This window comes from Heliangelus exortis, chromosome Z (genome assembly GCF_036169615.1).
Source record: "Heliangelus exortis chromosome Z, bHelExo1.hap1, whole genome shotgun sequence".
Classification (NCBI taxonomy): Eukaryota; Metazoa; Chordata; class Aves; order Apodiformes; family Trochilidae; genus Heliangelus; species Heliangelus exortis.
The window spans coordinates 17763762-17787490 of NC_092454.1; the positions used below are offsets into that span (position 1 = coordinate 17763762).

The window sequence follows — 23729 nt, forward strand, 5'->3', positions numbered from 1 at the left end:
CCAGAGTGATGGGGCAGAGAATCAGAAAAATAAAAGTGAGAAAAGTTATATGTCATTATAAAGACAGTTTAATAGGTAAAGCAAAAGCCTCACATTCAAACAAAACAAAACAAAGAATTCATTCACTGATTCCTGTTGGCAGGCAGGCTGTCTGCAGGAAAGCAGGACTCCATCACATGGACTGGCTACTTGGGAAGACAAACTCCGTCACTCCAAACATCCACCCATCCTTCCTTCATCCTCCAGCTTTACATGCTGAGCATAATGTTGCATGCATATGATGTCACAGCATGATGTCTGGCATATCCCCCTTGTCAGCTGTCCCAGCTGTGCCCCTCTCCTAACTTCATGTTCACCCCCAGCCTGCTTGCCAGTGGGGTGGGGTAAGAAGCAGGAAACTTGACTCTGAGTAAGCATTTCTGAGCAAGAGCTAAACCATCTCTCTGTTATTAACACCATTTCCAGCACAAATTCAAAGCATTGTCCCATACCAGCTAGTATCAATAAAATTATCTCTCTCCCATTGAAAACCAGCACAGTTGTTATTGCTGAGTGGTAGCCATAGGAGCCACAGGAGAAGCTACTGGGCAGAAAAAGTGAACCCATGATAAGGGTATGATTCTTCAGACACTGGAGAGCGTTATATAGTCATTTCATTCCAATGGGCAGTTTCATTCATTAGTATCGGAGTATTTCTGGGTGTATATTTTCTGAGTCAGGTGCTGAAACATTATTTAGAAAATCCGCATACAAACACAACTTGTTGATGATTTCAGATTGGCTCCTACTTTGGTGGTGTGCTGTGTTCAGTGGATGTTAACAGGGATTCTGTGACAGATGTGCTGCTTGTGGGTGCACCAATGTTTATGAATGACCTGAAGAAAGAAGAAGGCAGAGTATACATGTTTTCCATCACAAAGGTAAGAATGGCACTGCGGCAAAGTGGAATCACCTTTCTGTGTCTCCATCCGTGCTAAGTGTTGGTACTTCAGATTACAGCTGAAGGGATTTACTGTTGTTCCCTGGACTACAGTTTTTCCTAGGAAAAAACAGTCCAAACTGCAATAGTATTTAGTGGCAGTGTCTGTTCTGTTAAACCAGAGAGCCCTGGCCACACAGCCAGCTGGTGCCACAGGATAGCTTCTTTAAAGCAGATGGGCCACATGCATTCTGGAAAGCTCTTGGCCCTGGATCTTTTCAGGGCCTCTAAATCACTATTCCATGTATCTTTTTCAAAGTGTTAGAAATATTTTTAATGCTATTTTTTGTAATGAGAAATGGAGCATATTCTTTTCCTGGGGTGTGGCATAAGGGCAGAGGTAAATGGTGCCAAGCCTGCCTGGTTAGAGGGCTGTGGATGGAGCCCTTCTCAGTGCAATCTCACTGATTGCACTTTCAGGAGCAGCTGCAAACTTTCCGCTGAACTATTTGTATGTGTAATCTCGGAATAAGCCAGCTGGAACAGACCAAAGTGGAGTAAATAAGCAAGCTATTAGCTAAGGACTATTAGTGACCAGGGGCCTGCCACTCTAGCTGGCTCCCCAGTCCTGCTGTTAGGCACTGTCCTAGGCATTGTGCACAAGTATAACACCATTTCTGTGAAAAGCATACCTCAAGTCTTTTGCTGATTAACTATTTGCTATTTGATTTTGATTTGATGCCTTCAACACCTAACAGTATTTCCAAAATGGTTCTAATAAATGCTCTTCTGCCAGTTTTCTGCATTGTTCTGTAGACATTCACACTGGATGTTTCCTATTACTTGTGTTGTCTGTCTTGATCAGTGAAGCTATGTTATTTGTCTGATGGTTGAATGATCGTGGGGTTTTATTCAGAACTGTAGTAGGTGTCTTTAGGATATCTGTATTAACAGTCCTGAAGCCTCTGGCATTTTTGAACAGTCTATCAAACAATCATTGGTTGTCTGAATTTGCAAAGTAATACCTGCCATCCATCAGAGCAAATAGCAAATGGCCTTTAAATTCCAATCAACTAAATAGAGAGAAAGGACTATCCTCCTCAGCTGTATGTCACAGTCAGTTCTTCCTAGAGCAACAGAGAACTGCACTGTAATGCAAATACAAGGTAGATGGAGGTGCTGGAAGGGGTACTGTTGGAAGTTGACACTGGCCTACGTGACTGGAATTAGACATGAAATACAAAAGAAAACAAAAATAAAGGAACTTTTATTCTTGTTTTGAAAACTGAATAAATTGGAATATTATCCTTATAACATTAGTCTTTGTCAAATGTTAGGTTTAAAATTATGTAAAAATTAAGAATAATGAAATTTTTTTATTTTTATTTTTTAGAGAGCCTGGGTCTGTGCAGTTTGCCCATGTTGCACAAGTAACACTTTCCTAATAATTTTTAATAAATAACTTGGCTGATATTTCCAAATTTCAAGCACAGCATGATAACAGGTTTAAGATGCGAGCAGTATTTGCCAGAAAGTTTGATCTAAGCTAGTGTAAATGTAATCTTTTAATTCTAGAGATCTCCAATCTTTCTTCCTTCATTGGCACTGGAAAGGTCAGGAGTTTAGCATGTGGACACATGTTTTTTGCATTAGTTTAGTTAGGAAATTCCATTTCTGTTTCAAAGAATTATGTCCAGTTACATAATTTCCATTCCCTCTGCATAAAACTGGCAATCCAAAACTGGAAACTGTATTTTTCAATGTATTGTGAAACTTTCAGAACAGTCAGATGAGGACAGTGAGAACATTTAAGCTTCATACATATGGTTATATTTGCTGTTAGTTCTTTGCATAGTACGGTTTAATTTTGCTGTGTAATGCTTGCCAGGATTCTGAGACATAATGCAAACTGAATGGCCAATACAATAGAGAAAGAATTCAGGGCTGAGCAGTCCAAGGGAATGTACTGGAAACAAAACCAAGAAACAATGCACATAGATACTGCTTCTGTGTCTAATCTGGTGCAATGATAGCTCTGGTTTTGCTTTTTGTTCCTTTTCCTTTTTTAAAGGGAATTTTGTCTCAACAAGAACTCTTGGAAGGTCCACAGGGATCAGAAAATGCTCGCTTTGGATCATCAATAGCAGTGCTTTCAGATATTGATTTGGACGGCTTTAATGATGTTGTAATAGGTGCACCACTGGAAAACCAAAACTCTGGAGCAATTTACATTTACAATGGATTTCAAAAGACTATACGTACCAAATCTTCACAGGTAATTAACATCATTGCATAATGCCGTACTCAGTGCCTTTAGAACTGATAGAGTTAAACAGAAGAATTTTCTGTCTTGAAACTGGCTGCTTGTTCATCCTCTTAAAGGAGTACTCTTATTCTCATGGCTTATTTCAGGTTTTGTGTTTCTCCACAGTTCAGGTGTCAGCCTGCCCTGGTTGATGTGGTGCTTGTAACAAGTATATGGAGGAAAAGAACTTGCAAGGGGCTTCATGTCAGCCTCTTACAATTTTTGGTGCTTGCATTTTTAACACCCATTATTCAGGAATTTAGGGTTGGTGTACCACAATCAACCACAGCTCTTTAAACTGTAAATATGATGTATTAAAGGAAAAGACTTTCAAGAGTCTTTGCACATCCTGTATGCCAATAGAATGGTAATTTCAGTGTCACTGTCTCTGCACTTTCTGGTTGCAGAAAGTATTTGTTAGATGTCCTGTTAAGCTTCCTATTCATTGAGTTGCTCAATGTGAGATGGAAAAAGTTTCCAGTAAGTACTAGCTGGCATACAACAGTCAGTTGATCTACTCCCAAGACAGAAAAATCTAGTCCATTGTCCGCTCCAACAGGGGAGGGAAAAGTACTTAAAAGCATCTGAGAAAATGTCCACAAAAGCATTTTGTTTAAGTAATTAATTTCTTGTAGAGGGAATATCGGTGAAAATCTATTGCTCAGACTGCTGTCTACAGGCTTAAGCATGCTTGTGGCAGACTCAGTAACCAAACTCTCTTTCCCAGAAAATTTTAGGATCGGATTCTGCTTTTGGACAACAGCTCCAGTTCTTTGGAAGATCAGTAGATGGCCATCGAGACTTAGATGACAATGACATTACTGATCTGTCAGTGGGTGCTGATGGAAATGTGGTTCTGCTATGGTTGGTAAACTGTTTTAGGAAGGAACACTTAATGATTCAGATGCAAGTTGAATATTTGGTTAATTAAAGAGAAAAAAACCCAAACAAACCAAAAAGCTCTTTCATTCTTTGTGTTCAGAGCTAACACACTTCATCACTGCTATTGTAGCTAGGTGAAAAACAGCGTTAGGCTAAGCATGTCTCATCAAACCACCAAAAGCCAAGGCAGTGTGGGGGCAGAAGCTGGGTGGCCCGGGCTCCTGGGAGGGATCTGGCCTGGGATGGGGAGGGCCAGGAGACTTTCCTGTCCATTGCTGGTGTGCAGGTGTGGTGCCCAGAAAAAAGGGGTAGCAGTAGACATCAGGGCATTTTTGGAGAATGTTTTAAACACAAGATTGTCCTTCAGTAGCCACAGTATAGTTTTGATAGCTGAGCCTGAGATGAATTAATCCACTTCCCACATGACCTGCATGACCTTTTCTGGCTGGTAGGCTGAGCTGGGGGAGAGAGTTGTCCTGCAGGGTAAGGACAGGGAGCAGTCAGAGAGCTGGCACCCATTTCTGGCAAGAAACACATCTTTGCTGGAAAGTGGCCTTTACCAGAGCAATCTAAGTACTTTCTCAAAATAAAAAAGAAAGGCTTTGCAGAATCCAAATTTTCTGCCTCCCTAAGAACTGTATATTTCCCAGTAGATCCTTGAGGAGCTACATTAAAATGCAGCTTGCTTTCCTATCTGTCGCCTTGTCTTCTTGCCTTAGTGTCCCCATTGTATGAAGAAAAACATCACTGAATTGCTGCTCTTCTCATAATGAAAAAAGATTATTAAACCTGAAGGGTCAGTTTGGATGTCTGGCCCACAACAGAACTGCTGCTGGTACTGGTGGGACCTGCATTAAGAAAAATTATGCTCCTTCTAGTACCATCATTTATTTAGATTTGATTAATGAGAATGCTTATTTTTCTTTCACTGTGGCATTTGGTCTGATTAATGAGTTTCACTTTTGATTAAAGTGTTTGGTTTTACATGCAGGGTTCCTTTGAAACTGTTCTTCAAAATCTTGATTAATTACAGAAAAGTTGTTTTTCTGAAAAATATTAATTAAAATGAAAAATTATCCTTCTTTGCCTTTCCAAAGGAGCTCAGTGCCTTCTCTAAAAGAGCAGAAGTATGTTATTTATTGGGAAAACAGGACAAGGGCTTCGTTCTCTGTTATCTTAAGGGAAGGTTTACAGCGTTAGGGTAAAGACATTGATTATCCATTAATTTGACACTAAATTAATATTTTATTGTCATTACTGAAAGCTACTGTATCAACAAATTCACTTTTATGCAAGGAAAAATAATTTTGCTACTGCCATTAAAAATTGGGACCCAAGAAAATCTATGTTACATTTATAGATAGTAATAGACAACAGCTTCTGTTATTACCCAGTGCTGTTAAAAAATTACTTGTAACCTTTTAAAAATATTTTTCAGGTCACAAAGCATTGCAAATGTGTCCATAATTGCCTCATTTAAACCTGACAAAATCAGTCTGCTGAACAAGAACACAGAAATAACTGTAAAAATATGTTTTCAGGCTACATTTAGACCTGCTAAGAGAAATAATCAAGTTGGTAAGAGTATTTCAATGACTTGTCTTAACTTAATTTCTTCAGAAGTCCATTATTCAAATGTGAAGTTGAAATTCTAAAGATACATTTGACTGAGTGCCAAGAAAGGCAAAATCAGTATTAAAATTAAGTGCTTAAGAAAGTTTTTTTTCAGACCTTCTTTCATCACTGGTTCCATAATGTTTGAAAAATGGGAAGGAGAGTTATATCCTTACTGTTCAACAAACCCCATAAAGTGTGATTACTGAGAAGCTGATTTGTTTCAACGACAGTCCGTAGACTTTTCTTCTCTCTTCAGAAAAAATACCTAAAAAATGTCCATGGGCTCAGTGCAGTCCTAAGTGGGGAATAGCTTTTCCTTTCAGAGGACAGGAGAGCACCAAATATTTCTGAGACCAGCACTGGCCTCTCATGAAGCTATTTTATTGAACATCATAGATAAAACCACTTGGACAGTTTCAGTGCCTTTAAGTACTCTGTGATTGTGACCTAGAAAATAATAGCAAACTTCCACCACATATTTGGCATAATTCGGAAAGAAGAAGTCATAAATTAATATTTGATTGATGAGAAGATGCAGATTCTTCACAATCTCAAGAGTTCAGGGATATTGTTGCAAGGCCCTTTTATCTAGTGTAATCCTGGCCCTGCTGACTGGCTTCTTGCCAGAGCTGCAGGCTTACACATCTGCCATGGAGACTGGATAGATTGTCATTTAATGTGCTTTCTGTGGATGAGAATTTACATCAGGATTTAAACCTGCTTAACTGCTTTGGAAAACAAAAGAGGAATTTTTTTCAGTTGGAGACTGCTCTGTGTTTAACAAATAAAAAAAGTGAAATATTTATTGGGGTTTGGAAAGCCTGGTTGTTCTGTAAAGTTGAGCATAGTAACAAGATCATAGGCAAAAAATGTACTGTTATTCTTCTTGTAGCTATAAAGTACAATGCAACATTGGATGCAGATCTCCAAGCCTCTAGAGTGACTTCTAGAGGATTGTTCAAAGAAAATAATGACAGGTACATGCAGAGGGACCTTGTGGTACGTCATAACAACTGTGTTCATGATGTCTTCAGTGTACAGGTAAGCAAAATTGGAAGCAGCCTTATGTGAAAAAACTTATCAGAGGAAGATGTTGATGAATATTATGTCTTTAAGATCATTTTCATGCATGACATACTCAATGATACACATTTCTCAAATCCCCATTTCTCCAATGGAAATACTTTGTAAGAGTCTAATTTCAAGGAAAATAATAACTGTCAAATTAAGCACAGATTTTTAGGCAAGAAGTGGCAATTTACTAATTATGTAATTCAGTCTGACATAACACAGAGGCCATAGTCCATAGTTTCAATAGATTTTAATTTCTCTCTGTAGATTCTGATGTAAGAACTAAATACATTCATGCAAATGGTTTCTCTCAAACTAGCATTTCTGGTGCATTCTAGGTAAACACCTAGGAAATAAGTAAAAATCAAGTCTTCTTTCTCTAGAACCAAAGACTGAACACAGCCCTGAAAATTCCCTTAGGCCCCCCGCACGATGCTAAGTAAGGTGGAGGACTTTAATTCCTTCTTTTCTTTGCAACGCAAGTATCTTTGACTTGTTGGTGACATTTAGTCATGTGGTGGAGTCATGAGCCATAGGGCTTGAAGAGTATTCATCCAGTAATACGAAACAGGGTAGCCATGAGGTTCATTGTGTTTTGGTGTGACACACGCCCAGCTGCTCTCTGTAACGGTAAAGCAGAGCGGATTAGGAATTCCAACTTCTGCAGCCAGTGGGAATGAAGGCCACCTGGTGGTGGTTGAGGATCAGCTTCTGCAGCTGCAGAGAATCTGTATGTTCCTTAGCCCTAAAAGTGAGTGTGATTAATGAAGTCTCCAGGACTCCTAGGAAAAGTAGTTTTATCATGGAATTGGCACTAGAAGCTCTTTAGGAAGAGAAGCACACACTAGTCAATCTCAAAAAGCTATTTCAGTCAAGAAATTAAGCTTTAAACTGTTTTTCTTGTTTAGAGCAAATATGATTTTACTTACTGCATGTTCTCAATGCACAGCAGAATTATCAACCTTATCCTGTGCTATGTTGACAGCTATTATCTGAACCATATGTTTTACAGGAACCTTCTGATTCAGTGAATTCACTTAGTTTGCGCATTGACATTGGCCTGAAAAATCCTGGCTCCAGCCCTGTCCTTGATATATATTCTCCTACGTCTGTGGCCTATAATGTAAGTATAACTTAGCAAAAAACATATGGCTATCCACATGTCCATAAGGTGTGGCCCCCACAAGCCCAAAAGAGGTACATGCCAATGAAAACCGGTGTAAAGTCACAGGGCTGAAAGCAAGTACCTGGGGGGTGTTCCCTGGTTCCTTTAATACCTGTCTGTATTGCATGAGCTTGCTCACACACACACATCAACCACCATGGCACAAGAAGTGTGTTGGTTGAGCCATTTCACTGATGATGTGAACTTCTAGTTTGTAGCAAAGATGAGCTGGTTTAGGTCAGTTTATCCTACAATAGAAGAGTCCATGAAGGAGAGATGGAACCCCTTTGATTTTATAACATTTGTTGTGGCTTAACAAGAACCTATATGCAGCATTCTTACAGATCAGTTCAGACACAGTAAAATGTTACTTAGTGTTAACTTGTTCATGTGCCAGAGTTTTTAATGCTCTTCAGGGGGATTTTTCTTATCAGCAAATCAAGAATGTGCTTCACCTCAAAGGTGTTTGCACTCTGCTGTCTGTAGACAATTTTAAAGTTGAGCCCTGTCATTCAGGAAATGTTTTGGGGTTTTTTTGTAGATTCCATTTATTAAAGACTGTGGTGAAGATGAACTTTGTATCTGTGATCTTGTTCTGAGTGTTCAGCGGAAGGCAGATGATGGGTAAGGATGGAATCAGTGGAATTGTTGGGATCGGGTGTTAAGTTTTCAGCAGCTGGTTTGTCTGTAGGCTTTGGAAGAATTTCTAGATGACAATGCATTTTTCATTCAACATCTATTTAGAAACAGCAGGGACAAAAAAGCAGTAAAATCTCTGTCTAAATAACTTACCAAAGAAAAAGAAGCATGATAAGAACACAGATATAGATGTAGGGCTCTCATTAGTTTAGACAAACCCAAATTTTAATACCTTAGGGCTGAGAACATGGTGAGTATTCAGAATAGTGTCTGGCTGGTTGCTGTAGGGAAAAGGAGTACACTGGAGAGCAGCAGCAGCTGCAGCAGCTGTCTTGGTCCCTCCTATGGGGAGCAGTGAGGATCCTGCATCATACTCTGCCACCAGGGAGCCAAAGTCAGCCATGCAGGCAGCATATTCCAAGTCCATACTCAGATATATGCATATACATACAGCATGTGGAGAGATGGAGCTGCCTCATCCTGCAACTGCCATCTGGATCTGCCACCCACTGTCCACCCATCTTCCCACTAGGATAAAGCCCTTGAAAATCCAGCAAAGTGAATTTGAACATACATAATCGAGGTCTTGAACTTTGAGAAGACACTCCATTTGTTTTTTAAAAAACACCATCACAGAATTTCTTATGTCAAAGGGTTTAGAAAACAGAGCTTTTTAGCCTGTAGAATGTAGGAAATGTCTTGCTGTGCTTGTTATTTGTTGTTGGCTACAGGCAATACATTTTCATGATCCACAGCTGCTCTAGTCCCTCTGTTTACAGCAATGGACTTTATTTTCCAACAGCAAACAGCAGTTCATTGTCAGCAGCAAAAACAGAAGACTAACATTCAACGTGAAACTGAGAAATAAAAAGGAAAATGCATATAACACCAGAATCCAGGCTACATTTTCAGACAACTTGTTTTTCGCTTCATCATCTTTACCGGTATGTGATACCCAACCTCACTGTTTCTGTTGCTGCCACTGATTTTTGAGGTTCTTAGAGAATTATTATTTTTTTAATTCGTAGCAGTGCCTGTCCCAGGAAAGACTGTGTGTACAAATCTCTCCCTGTTTATTTTCTTGCATATAAGAATTATTCCCTTTGGCATATCCGTTTATTTAGGTCAAGGAGAGACACTGTCAACTCAGCATAAAAGTTGGCAACCTGTTGAGTTTGACCTAAGCGTAAGTCAGTAATCTTTTCTTCACTTCAGGCCTTGGCTCCCACATCTTCTGCTTGACTCCCAATAACATACCTGAATGTCATTGCTGTGCCACAGTGAATTTGTATTTGATAAATCAAGCAGGCAGCATCGATGATACAGCCTTAAAGTACAAACCTTGGATCTAGAAATAATGTTACTGCCAAGGTTATGTGTTCCAGCTAGACAGTTAATCAGATTGAAATGATTGCTATACCAGCAGCGATCTGTTTCTTAGAAAAGGGAAAATTATACATACTGTTTTGGGGAATGCAGTCTATCTATAATCTCAACTCTTGTTCCCAAACAATTCATGAAGGATGAAATCCAGACTTCAGAGCTTGGCTTATGTGGTCAGGCTGCTACTGGAGAGGTGCGTGATAATCCTAGGGGTGAAACCCAGAGCAATCCCTATACTGAAGAGAGAGGAAGGATAGGAGCATTCATCACTGCCCAAGAGGAGCATTTTCCTGAACAATGAATTGGCAGAAGTACTCCACACAGCGCTTAGGGTGCTCCTCTACCTCCCCATCCTGTTGTGCAGCAAAATTACTCATTCCAGTCATGCCAAAAGACCACACTGGAACTAAGACATTATTTTGCTTTAAAAGCCCATTTGCTTAGAAATATTTAAGCCTGGAAGTGAAGTTTTTGACCAAAAATACAACTGCTTCAAAGCAGGAAAAAAAGCGTAAGTTGAGAATGTATGGGAGTTTTGGGTTGTTTGGTTGGGGTTTTTTTGTAGCATAATTCATGAATGGTAAATGTCTGCTAGGGATGCTTGTAACACAAGACAATACATTTTAATGAATTCTTTTCTAAGTGATGATAACTGGGTATGTTCTACGAGTTTGTCCTTGATGTAGAGGAATGCCATGCTAAATATTCAGCAAAGTAGTAAATACTCTTATGCATTGTAGATTTTCCTACAAAAAAGTACTATGATTCCCTTCTGCACACAGTGAGAGTACTTAACTAGGTCCCAGGTCACATAAATATGTCTTTAAAAGTTCTGAAAAATACTGAAAAAAACCCAAAAAAGCACCACAGGAGTTAATGCTGGTGGTGACCTGTACTCTTTAGTCTGCATTTCTTCTTCCAAGGCCAGCATAAAATTCTGACAAGATCATTACACATCACAGGAAACTGAATGGGACTGGTGATTGTCCCACCTTTCTCCAGCCCCTGGAGAAAGGTATAGCCATACCTATGCATCACCCATCTGCTGCACCTCTAGGTATTAATGCATGACACCTCTTTGTACTACTTGGTGTAATATACGTTGTGTTGAAGACAGAGATGGAAATTCATCTCTGCTTTTTCAAAACCTGATATTAAGATGGCTTTTCTTACTGTTTTCTCTGCAGAGTGATGGGACTGAAGTCTCATGTCAGACAGGAACAGCACAAAGTACAGTCATTTGCCAAATAAGCTATCCTGTTTTCAGAACAGGGCAACAGGTAAAACTTTGGATGATACCCAAAGCTTTGTTGTTGTTATTTCACCCAAGTCTGCATTTAGTCCTGGTGAGGAATTTTTATATTTGGCAACAGCTAACTTCTTTTTTAGTTTGAGCATCATTAAAAGCAGAAAAAAGGACTAAACTTTTGTGACTGCTTGTCAGAATAAAAGCAAAAAGGTTCTCAAAACACATTTGTCCTTGCCCATAGCTTTGGAGGTTGAAGGCTGAGGGCAGATGCAGGGACCATTTCCAGTTAAACCCCTCCTGCTGCCTGAACCTGGGGCAGCTCCCTCTCCTACTCTCTGAATCTCATCTCTCTAAGAAAGCAGTATTGCTCTGAGAGGAGATGGGTGGCCCACACAGCTCTAGGACAGATTGTATATCCTTATTTCTCATACATTCTGTAAATCTCAGGATATCTATGGTTTTATGGAACTTGATTTTTTATTCCTCAAGAATAGAAAACAGAAATAGGCTTCTAGCCTCTAACACAAACAAGTGGAGCACAAAGAAATTTGCTAAAAAGAATAGAAATATGACATTTTGGGGTGATGGGGGGAAAATTAAAATTTTAAAATTATGTATAAATAGTATGTCTGAATTTTTAAGGGCACTGGTCAAAGCATACATATTGAAACAAATGGAAGAAAGGGGTGAATAACAAGCTTGTGCTAATGCTAGTGTTCAATCCTGAACACCTTTTGTTGCAGCTTATAGCTAGTTATACACAATAGAAAAATGCAAATAACTCATGTTTATGTAACAATGCTAATTTTTAGGGGAAAGAAAGAACAAAGCAATTCTGGATATTAGAAATTACTGAAATATTACATAGAAATCAGTGGAGAATACAGAGGAAAATTTTAGATTCTCACACATATGAAGAATTATGTTGCTACTGGGAAGTCCTTTGGATTATGTGTGTCATTTACTGTGTGTTTCATGTATCTTCCATAGGTGTCCTTTGATATTAGTTTTGATTTTAACCTGAAAAATCTTCAGAATGAGGCAGCTCTAAGTTTTCACGCATTAAGGTAAAGAACATAATCATATGGAAACAAGTTAGGAATTAGTACCTTGGTTATATAAAATAATATTGTAACACCCACTTAAATCTGTTTTGATGAACAGTGAAAGTAAAGAGGAGCAAGAACAGGACAACCAGGTCAGCTTGTCATTTCCCTTGCGATACGATGCTGAAATTCACTTCACAAGGTATGCTGAATAATATGAAGAATCACTGTCTCTTTGCCAAGGTTTTTTGAATATATGAACCATCTTGAAGAGCCACTGAAAATATAGTGAAATGTTCTTTTCATTTTGGAAGTAGTTCTTTTCTTTGGAAGAAATTCCCACTTCATCAACATAAACAGAAATTTCTGTTCTTCCAATAATACCACGTGTAAAAGGTTATAGAATGTGTAATAAGAAGTCAGGGCCCATGTTTAGCTTGGCGTAAATATTACAGATGCTCACATGAACTTAACATGAAGTGGAGTTTGGTATAAACCAAACAGCGATTGTGGTTTTGATAATGTAAGTAATACATACTGTAAAATAAGGCTGGGTCTCTGGGCTCAAATGTAATGACATTGGATCAAATCTGGAGTTAAACTCATCAAAACTGGATCATCAAAAAGGAACAACAAAAAAAAAAAAAAAATTGCCCCAAAGCAAACTTTCAGCAAAGAGAGGAAAAAACGAGAAAAAAAAAATAATTATGGGTATATCTGCTGATTTGACACTTGGATCAAGGTATATTTTACTTCTCATCAAAGAAAAGGATTTCTTATCTTCCCAGTTACTCCATTTCCAGGATAAACTGCATGTAGTTACATTTGATGCAATTGGTCACCAAATCTTGGTAAAAAAAATTTTTTGTATCCCAAGGAATTCCAAAATTTGTAAATATAATCTGACAGAAAATAGTCATTATTCAAGGAATGATACAGAGATTTCAGAAAGAGGAAACTGCTTAAAAATGCACAGCAACAATAAATTCAGAAACTGAATATTAAAGATCACCTGCTAACTACAGCAGCTGTTGGTTGCAAAGAGTGACCTGAGCTGGGATAGAGGCACTGTATATAGGTATGCCAGTTCTGGAGTCATGTGCAATTTTTTAGAGTACTTTAATTGCAGAGAAGCATTTGAGTCAGTGATAAAAGTTCTTTCAGCTCCCTGAGGAAGCTACGTGAGACTTCAGAAGCAAGGTGTTACTGAAGGCCACAGGAGCACAGAGACTATGGGAGCATCTGAGTAGGAGGCTAAAAGAGCAACTTAGGCAGCCTCTTAGGAAACTGAGATAGTACAAACTTGAACCAGCAAATACAACTGGCTGAGAAATATGAACAGAAACTCAGTGCTTCAGAAAAAGCCAGACATGGAGTCTGTAAAGTGAGTTACTCAAGGAAAAAGAGGGGTTTGAATTCAGGTGCATCTCCAAAGTATGAGAAAATGCAATTTCATATGCAAGTCAAGGTGTGAAGGAACTTCTACTGACAGAAAAGGATTAGTTCTAGGACATGAATCATCTTAAAAAGAACTAAAGGAAATACACATCAGCCCAAGGTGCAATATTAAATGCGTCCCATGGAGTTAGCTCATTTTTACACTCTTCCACTAGGGAAGATATTTCCTTCTTGTGGCAAGTAATATAGCCAAGAAGCAACCTTTTAAAATGCAAGGGTGGAGAAAAAAGTGTTGTTTTGCTGAAGGGAAGCCTTTCTAGGGAAAATTTTGTAATCCGAGTTTCTAGAAGAGATGGGAATTAGTTTTAGCAGTGAGTCCTGCAAAAAGAAGGGCTTAAACAATGAGAGCAGGAAGTGCATCACACCAGTGTTTCTAGGAGTCTTTGTGAGGAAGGCCTTCAAAGAAAGGGCCCATGGAAGGAAGTACGGAGAATTAAAAAGGATCCACAATGCAGTGTGGAGGACCACAACTGATCAGGAAGCACCTCTGTGAGGCTGCACATTCATTAAATTGAGACTCTACAAGCATTAATTTGGCACTCTATGAGCAGATGCTACGCAGATTAAACAGGGAGAGTGGCACAGAAAATGAGGGTGGATTTGCATGTTATGCTACAGAAAGACCTGATGTAGGAATAATGGCAGTCCCTGCTTCTTTTTAACTCATTCCCCAGCTTGCTTTTTGACAGCTCAAATTAGCCTCCTAGTGAAAGTTAATCACAGAATGTGTTGGGTTGGAAAGCACCTTAAAGATCATCTAGTTCCTATCTCCCTGCCCTGGGCAGGGACACCTTCCACTAGACCAAGATGGTTAAAATCCCATCCAATCTCTCCTTGAACACTTCCAGTGAGAGGGCATTCACTGGTTCAGTGGCCAATCTCGTCTAGTACCTCACCACCCTCACAGGAAAGAATTTCTTCCAAATATCTAATCTAAATCTTTCCCCTTTCAGTTTGAAACCATTACCTCTCATGCTTCCACTGACATGCCTTTATAAAACGTCCCTCCCCAGCTCTCCTACAGTTACTGAAAGGGCACTATTCCCTGGAGCCTTCTCTTTTTCTGGCTGAATAACCTTAACTCTCTCAGCCTGTCTCCATAGAAGAGGTGCTCCAGCCTTCTTATCATCTTTGTGGCCCTTCATTGCATTCACTCCAACAGCTTCATGTCCCTTTGTGTGTTTTGTTGGTTTTTGTATTTGTGGGCTCCAGAACTGGACACAGTACTCCAGCTGGGCTCTCATGAGGGCAGAATGGAGAGAGAGGATCACCTCCCTCAACCTGCTGGACACACTTCTTTCGATGCAGCCAAGGATGTGGTTGGTTTTCAGAGCTCAGAGCTACTCACACATTGCTAGCTCATTTTTAGCTTCTCATCAACCAACATGCTGAAGTCCTTTTCCTCAGAGCCACTCTCAGTGCATTCTCTGCCCAGCCTGTAAATTGTGCTTAGGACTGCCCCAACCCACACACACTTGGCACAGGCCCACCTCTCAATCCTGGCAGGGTCCCTCTGGGTGGCATCCCTTCCCTCCAGCATGCTGACCACACCACACAGCTTAGTGTCATCAGCAAATCTGCTGAAGGTGATTGAAGAGCACAGTATTGGGATGGTTCAGGAGAGGAGCAGCTCACGGGTAGAACACAGATGCAATACACTACACAGGTATGTCTTTGAGCACAGTCCCTAAAGACTGAGCTCCTCAGCACTGGCTCTCATACCATATCCTTCCATCACACACCTGTGCTAGGCTTTAACCACCCTCATGATGCTTTTGAGATTTTGAATTTCGATACTAAAGAAGGTGACCCAGAGGTGACTGAAGACTACGTACCATGCACACAAGCAGGGTGCTGTGTGTTTCCACATCCGGGCAGTATGAAAACAAGCCGGCCTGTGGTCCATAATGTGGGGGCCCAGGATCTCCCTCAGGGTGTGTTGGTATTTGCTATTATAGATGTACCAAGGAGAACTGTTGTGGCTGGGTTTCTGGGGAGGGAAACCACTGGAAGGCTGAAAGTTGTCGTTTGTGCATGGCAGAGGTTGGGTGCAGGAAGCTGAGAGGAGCCTGTGTCTCTCACAGCCCTCCTGTCTTACCTTCATACACTCACTCCAGCACCCAGCTTCAGTACACCATGTATTTTCTTAACCAACTTTGTAAAATCAAACAGCAGTACAAGTGCCTAAGTTTTCCTCTGACTGTACTTCTGGCCTGTTACACAACGACTCATCCAGTAATGTATGTTTTCAAAGCAGCTGCCAAGCTGAAACATATTGTTTTATGGTTATTAACTAGGTTTGTCAACATCAACTTTTATGAAGTATATTCTGGTCATAATGTTCCTTCCGCTGTGAATAATTTTGAAGATATTGGCCCCATGTTCAACTTCTCAGTTAAGGTTTGTAAATTTTCCTGGTTCTGGTTCAAGAAGCTGCCTTACCTCATCCTATAGCCTGGTACTAAAACATAGTGAAAAAACATCCCTCATTTCACTGTCTGATCTTGATGCTTTTGAATCAGTCAAGTAAAAAAAAAAATATATAAATTGCAAATATCTGGGGAATAAATGCTTACAGTCTTTTTGAGGTTAAGGATGAAATTTGTACTTCTACAAAATTAGTAGAGTGGAGGGAGATTGGTCCTGCATTGTTTATAGATCTAGAAGATGGTTAATTCTTAACTTTAGGCAAACTTAGCCTGTTTTTTCACAGAGCATATTTGTCTTGTGTTGACATTATAAAGGAAAACAAGTCTTTGCAAGCTTGGACTTTGAAACTTTGAGTTATTCAAGGGCTAAGCACTCAAGCCAGATGCAATAAATAGCCAGATCACAAAATTTATTACATAACTCATAAAAAATTAGATCCAAATATGCAATGTGGAAGAAACATATATGATGTTCCATTTACATTCCACTAGCTACTACTCTCAAGAAGTAAGTAACAGGCCTACTGGCTGTAGCAAAATATTTGCTTTTCAAAACATATTTCATGCAGTTAATATGACCTTTGCTAAGGAAACTGACAGGGACCTGAAGCTGTACAGAGTAGACTTTCTGCTTTAACATTCGCAGAATGTAACTATTACCCTAGTAAGTGTTTTACTACAAAAACATTGACACAGAAGTAGTCCAGTTCTTCCATACTCAACAGTGATTTCTGATTTTCTTGCTGTATCAAATAATTTATGCATGTGTAAGTATAGCTACCTGAATTAAATGTGAGTTACTTCCTTTGCAGGTAACAACTGGAAGTATTCCAGTAAAGATGGCATCTGTAAAAATTTATCTTCCAGAACTGACCAGCAAAGACAACCTGCTGATGTATATAACTGCAGTAACCACAGACCAGGTGAAGAACTGAATTATGTAAACTGCTGTATTTTTGGGTTTAATCAGTACCATAAACACCAACTCTTTACCTCACAATCTGAGGCCCCTTCTCTTTGTCCCTTCCATATAAAGGAGGAGGACTACAATGTCAGCAGTATGGCAGTCTGGTAGTTTGGCAGGTGTGGATTATCTTGATGGGCCACTGCTGACTTTTCATATGGCTCTGAAACTCTTTATCTAGGTCCTTCTCCATGTTCATGGGAAGGCTATAGTAAAAATGAAACTTTTAGATCAGGACAAATGCTTCAGGTCAATCTAGGTGGAAAAAATACTGTAAAAGCCTTTTAATTCTGATCAAAACTACAGTCTCTTATTTCTCTGAAATATCCAGTATTACATAATTCACAATCTAGGCTTTCACAGTCACCATCTCATCCCAGAAATACAGATTATTATGATGACTATAAACTCCCAGGTATGATATATTCCAATTTCACTCCTGCTATCTTCCCTAGGCCAGAGGTGTTACTTGTCAGGCTCAGATAAATCCCCTGCAAATAGGAGAAAGACCCTATTCTGCGTCCTTTGCAAAAGAGAACTTCAGTAATTCCAAAGAACTGGTGAGTAAGACTCAGGGCAGCAGTCCCACTGCACAGGGGCACAGAGCTGATATTTATGAGCTCGGTGGGGACAGCTGTGGTGAGGGTGGAATTCCTTGGTTATAGTGCAGAAGTGCAGCCCACAGATGTTCTCACGTATACTCCCTCTACCAAGGAAAAGATGCACATTCTTCACAGCCTGCAGACACTCAGTGTGTATGCACACAATGGCAACAGTTAAAAGAACATTTGTTAAAGTGTGTTTTTAATACATTGCATTGCCTCTCCTTGCTCTTTCCCCTGGAAGAACTGTAAGAATGTGAAGTGCAGTAGCATCTCATGCAAACTGGAAGATGTTATGCTGAAGGGAGAGTACTCGGTAAACGTCTCCACCCGAATCTGGAATGGAACCTTTGCTGCTGTGAGTATCAGCTGCATCTTCATGAAAGAACTCAAATATTTCCCAACTCTCAATATTTTTCAAGGCTCAGTAAAGAGAACTTCCAACCTAGAAATAGCTACCTTTCCTTTACATTGTTATATGTATTCTTCCAGCTTGAAAACTTGAATCTAAAATTAAAGAAAGCAGTGAGTTTGCACAGTGGATCTGACAATCTTCAGTCGATCACAAAACCCAAGAAAATGCTGTGGTAATGCAATCTTCATAGCTGAAAAAAATCAAACACTTTTCTGCATCTGTTAAATTAATTTAATATGAACTACAGTTTCCACAACACTACATAGGACAGCTGAGTACAATATCATCATAGCCTGGAAAATAATACTGCTTTTTAGCCTCTAAACATGACAGCCTACATAGTGTTTTTAAGTCACATTAAAATATAACAAGGCTGTTAGTGCTGCCAGTTATATTTTTTAGAAAAGTTGTGAAAATTTTAGAGCTGATGTCAGTGAAACAGCCCTACTTAAAGACCTAGAGATTACTCAGAAATATCCATCAATAATACCTTGGCTTTCCTATTTTAAATCACCATTAGTCCTCCAGCATATAAGTCATTTTGAATTACCAGACTTTTGAAATGGGACCATGTTTGCTTCTTACCTAGGCAACCAACAAAATTCTTGGAGTCCCAGGTTTGCCTATAGTGTCAGGAATATGATGTCTTCTTAGTTTATCTGGCAAGTCTTATGGCAGGTATTGATTTTTAACAGAAGGGTTGTTGTCAGCTTTAGCATTCAGGACTTAAAAGGAAAAGGTCAGGTTGATAATGTAATATACTTATGCAAGTGTGTGAAAGCAAGCATCTGACTCTTGGAAACTGTCTTTGACTGACCTGGCCTTGCCACAGAGAAATGGCTGAGGAGGCAAAATAAGAGACCAAAATGACAGTGTAGGCATTCCTTTTGGCATGGCCAGCGGGTGTCCCTGTGCTCCCAGAGGTGCTGTAGGAAATGGGTCTCTCTGTGCCCCCATCAGAGGGAGAGGAGCAGCAGTGAGGGGGAGGTGTCAGCACTGCCATGCTCCTCACCTTTTGACACATGCACAGAAGGCAGTGGGATCCAGCACAAGGTCCCTTTTCACATGGGAAATGTGATTTTTGTCATCTTCTTTGTTTAAGTTGAGGGAGCAATATCAGAATTTGAGCCATGGAGAGGAACAGTGATAGAAAAAAATAAATGGGAAAAAACAGAAGCACTGGACAGAGGTGAGGGGGGTAAAAGGGAGAGAACATTCCATTTCTTTCAAAGACCAGAGATAAATCCCCGTCTGTCTTTTTCTGCAGCTCTGTTTCTCCCTTTCTCACTGCTATTTCCCCCCCAACAATTCCTCCAAGAAGCAGTAGCATCTTTGACATAACTATAAAAATGGATACATAATCAACTACTCCTATTTTGTTTGAGCTACATGCTATAGAAAAAAGGCAAGTTCTCCAGCTTCACTGCAAATAAGTTAAACAGCAAAAATCAGTCGGGGTCACTGATTCATTATAACTTTAATAGAAACATTATTTTGAGAGAAATAAAAAGATCAATTTTGGTTTTTTAATTTTGTGATTTTTTTTTTCTGGTTCTGAAGTATTTGTCTGAAAGTGAGAAATTTTAGTATGTCTGCATTCTGATCAACTTGCCCTGTAATACAGACTTTAATTTTTTTTTAATCTCTTTCAGTCAACTTTCCAGACATTACAACTCTCTGCAGAGGCAAAAATTGATACACATAACCCTGAGTTATTTATAATTGGAGAGAATACCCTAACTGTAAGTGACAGATAAGTATTGTTACGGTCCGGACTAACATTAAAATTTCTTTTTGTTTTGGATCCATGAGAACAGGGTCCTACTGTAGAAGGGGCAGGTGCAAGCATGAACTTTTATTTAACAATGGACACAAGCAAATAAAAAAAACAGGCAAAAGAGGGAGAGAGGAAACGGAGAAGATAAAAGAGAGAGAGAGAAGTAGGAGACTAAAAAAAGAGTAAGAAAGCGGGAAGAAAGAATGAGAGAGTCAGAGCGACAGAGTCACCCCTGGGGCCCAGCTGTCCAGCGAGTTTCCTCAAGATGGTGCTGATCCTCAAGAGTCACCCCCAGGGCCCAATGCGAGATGGCGGTGGGTCAAGAGACAACCACACAACCACAGCATGTATACAGCATATATATATTGTCACAGCCATATATACCCCTGGGTTCCTTTTGGTTCAGCTGCCAGTCAGCTGCTGCAGAAGCCGGGTTCTTTAGCACCAGAATAACCAAGGTGTCTCCCCACCTGAGCCAGAGCCATTGCAGACAGGTTCTTCTGGAGGGAACTGGCTGTCATCTTCACACAGCCATCAGCTCTTATCTCTTCCCAGGCGCCACTGCCTGCTCCATTCCAGCCCCCTCAGCCAGGTACATCAACATCAGTACAATCAAGGAGGCTTCCTCCACCCTAGCCAGGGTACTTGTGCCTGAAGGGAGGTCCCAGCATTGCAGGCCCTCAGAAAAGGGGTGTCCCACCAGCTGGGAGTTCTGACCCCTTTCAGAGCAACACCCACTGCTCAGCTCTGGCCAGGCTGGGTACATTAGCATCTCCCTCCACCCTGCCCAGGGCTATTCATTTTAAAATTGTCCTTTTGAGGCAAAATCTCTTGCAGTGAGATGAGTGGACTCTCACAAGTATATTTTTTCAACTTCTCCAACTTTTACTCCAGAAAGTGGTAATACTTAATTTTCAGTGTCCTTGAGTGCATAGCAAATTACAAACTCTGATTATGCTGAACTAATGTATCATTTTGTGTATATACAACCTCTTCTAAGTTACTATATATTTTTTTTTAATTTTGCCACATATACTGCTATATAAACCACACTTAGTTAAAATCTCTTAGTTGAAATAGGCAATACCATTGAAGACCAAAATGCAAATTAGTAAGGGAGTCAAATGTCTGTGAGAATGTGTATCATAGCTCATTCACAGACAATGGACAATTCAGTTAAATATGTACAAATGTAGTTATTGATTTATCTCAATGTGAAAATAAACCCAAAATTCAGTACTGATTTTTGTCATTGTTTTCTCACAGATCACTCCATTTCCTGTGAAGAATCCCTAAGCCTTTTGTATTCAGGGAAACCTCCAGTACCAAAGGAGGCAAAGGGGAATGTATGTGTAGTTTTGGAAATAATGCCATGTTTTTGCAGAAAAAGTACATGGCTATGTTTGAAGTGTCTGACTTCCTCAGCTTTGTGGCACAGTATTATTTCTGCTAGGAGAAGCAACTAATTTATAAACACTGCAAATATTTGAATTAATTGCACAGGCTATTTAGGTAGTTAGTAACCCATGTATTACTTGGGTATTTTTCCATAGTTGGAGCATGATACTTCCAAATTTACATTACCAGCAGTTCTGCTGTTGAATTCAGGAGAAATAAAAGGTAAATCTTCATCTAGGCATTGAAACACCTGCAACTGAGACATTTACAGTTCTGAGGCAGTGAACCCAGAGAGTTATCCACTGAGCTGCTAAGAAACACAGTGACTTCTGGTGAGGCTTACAGCCTGATCATTACTCAGTAGTCTCTTGCACAGTGAGAAGTCTTGGAAAATGCACTTACTGGTGGAGGTGTGCTCTCCCTAAGGCAGACAGTTTGCTTTGACAGTTGGCAGTAAGACAGTGCAGAAGCAATGAGAGGTAATTTGCCTACTTACCCTGTTACTTTGGATGAGGGTGGTAGGATTCATCCAATTTAGTCATCCATGTCAGAATTAGCCCTTCTGTAAATCCTAGTTCATAGATAAAACAGGTATTTCCAAGGTGCAATTCATCTCATCTTAAAGATGATACTGAATTAAGGGTGATTTAAACCTTGAAAGATCTTACCCTCCTTCAGTGGAAGCCAAGGAACTATAGATGTAACACTAGATGAGGTGAACCCCAGCCATAGCATCTGACCACAGTTTGACTTCTGGAAATATACTGATTTTAGTACCTCTAACAGTGGCACTTCACTGTTAATCTAGTGGCAAAAGCATTTCTAGACAAACTACACTTACATATGACATTGACTCATTCGTTTGGATGAGCTGGTTTGCTTGTAGCCAGATGAATTAATATTGCCTTGTGGTGCTATGCAAAGAAGCTGCTTAGGTATCTTTGCATAAAAGCTTTCAGATTTTTTCCAAGTTGGAAAGGACTGCCAGCTGGAGAATGGAATGCTAACCTGCTGTAATCATCATTATGGCCATTTTGTTAGAAAATATACAAAGCCATCCTGCCTCAATGGAATGAATTCACATAGCCACACCTAACACAACACTGGAGCCTTCCAGCAGAAAATGCTTAAATCACTGAGATGTCAGTGCAGTGCAAGTTTCCCTGAAAGTTTAAGATTGAATTACAGCAGACAAATGCACTGAGCAAACCACCCTGAGAAAGTAAACCAACAAGACTTCTTTTATCAAGTTTCAGGAAGGAAAACACCTTCATGCTAAGAGTATGTCATTCCAGTATGAAGTCCAAAGATTTGACAGTTAATAAATATTGCAGCAATGTCTCCCTGAGCAACTATGTTAGACATCACTATATAGTTGGTCATACTCAATCTGACTCAATAGGGTATCACCTGAAATGTAATTTCAAGACACTGTATGCTGTTCTGGGAGTTCTATGGTATTGCTTCTGGTTCAGGAGGAACAGGTGTGCTGGAAACACTCCTGTTTGACCCATACATCTTAGAGCAAATTCATGTAGTTTACTCAGGAGAAAACAGATTAACATGAGAAGATTTAACAAGGTGTTAGTGGTTTCCCAATGTAGGAACAGCAGGCTAACAAAACAGAAATACTTGCTCAGCAGGAGGGGAGAGGAGAAATTTCAGCAGACACAGTGAGTGTATGATGGTCTCTGACCTCTGTGCCTAGTACTGCCTCCTACAGCTGCCAGGCATGGGTAACAGGCTCTGACAGCACTCAACTGAAAGTAGTTCTCCAGCTGATGAGCAAATTTATTATGAGCAGATGGGACTCTACACCAGGGTGTTCCCTGACTATGTGTAAGCATCTCTGGTTTACCTAGTGATGGTAATGCACTATGAGAACAACTCAAAGAGTTGTTACTTGAAAGGCAAAAAACTGGCAGGAAGAGATTGCTTCTCTGCCTGTTGTGTATGGCCAAGACCAATGATGGCCCTTAATCTTTGAACTGGAATTGCTGTGTGGTGTGGTGGTGCAACCAGGTACCTGTGGGCAACAGTGAAAGGGCTGCAATTGCTTGCTCTGCTCCAGCAGAATGTGTGCAGTCCAGCCATCCTTGATAAGTGAGTTAGTTGGTTTACAAATCTTAGTTTATATGCAATGAACATTAACCTTTAATGTACAATCTCTTTTTTCAGGTCCCAGTTACCATAACAAAGCCAGATGAGAAAGCTGAGATACCAGTTGGTGTTGTGATTGGCAGTATATTGGCTGGACTCCTCTTGCTGTTAGTATTGGTTGCTGTTTTGTGGAAAGTAAGTAGGTGTTTATTTTCTTAAAAAGAAAAGCAGAAAGGAATACATTTGGACTATTTGGAATCTCTTCTCTGGTGCTAAGCAAAACCACACATGCAGTTGGATGGTATGAATA

General features: G+C 39.9%; 1 protein-coding gene across 1 annotated transcript in view; it reads left to right on the top strand.

The window, feature by feature from the left end:
- Positions 1–23729, top strand: part of ITGA2 (integrin subunit alpha 2) — a 71326-nt gene that overhangs the window by 43956 nt on the left and 3641 nt on the right. Inside the window, exons 13-29 of the mRNA XM_071731033.1 lie at positions 777–920; positions 2991–3194; positions 3952–4088; positions 5545–5684; positions 6616–6764; positions 7807–7917; positions 8501–8583; positions 9401–9542; positions 11169–11261; positions 12221–12297; positions 12395–12478; positions 16032–16134; positions 16976–17086; positions 17583–17687; positions 17974–18087; positions 19797–19886; positions 23498–23614. Of these exons, the coding sequence (XP_071587134.1) occupies positions 777–920; positions 2991–3194; positions 3952–4088; positions 5545–5684; positions 6616–6764; positions 7807–7917; positions 8501–8583; positions 9401–9542; positions 11169–11261; positions 12221–12297; positions 12395–12478; positions 16032–16134; positions 16976–17086; positions 17583–17687; positions 17974–18087; positions 19797–19886; positions 23498–23614 (2004 nt within the window). The remainder of the gene's footprint in view (positions 1–776; positions 921–2990; positions 3195–3951; positions 4089–5544; positions 5685–6615; positions 6765–7806; positions 7918–8500; positions 8584–9400; positions 9543–11168; positions 11262–12220; positions 12298–12394; positions 12479–16031; positions 16135–16975; positions 17087–17582; positions 17688–17973; positions 18088–19796; positions 19887–23497; positions 23615–23729) is intronic.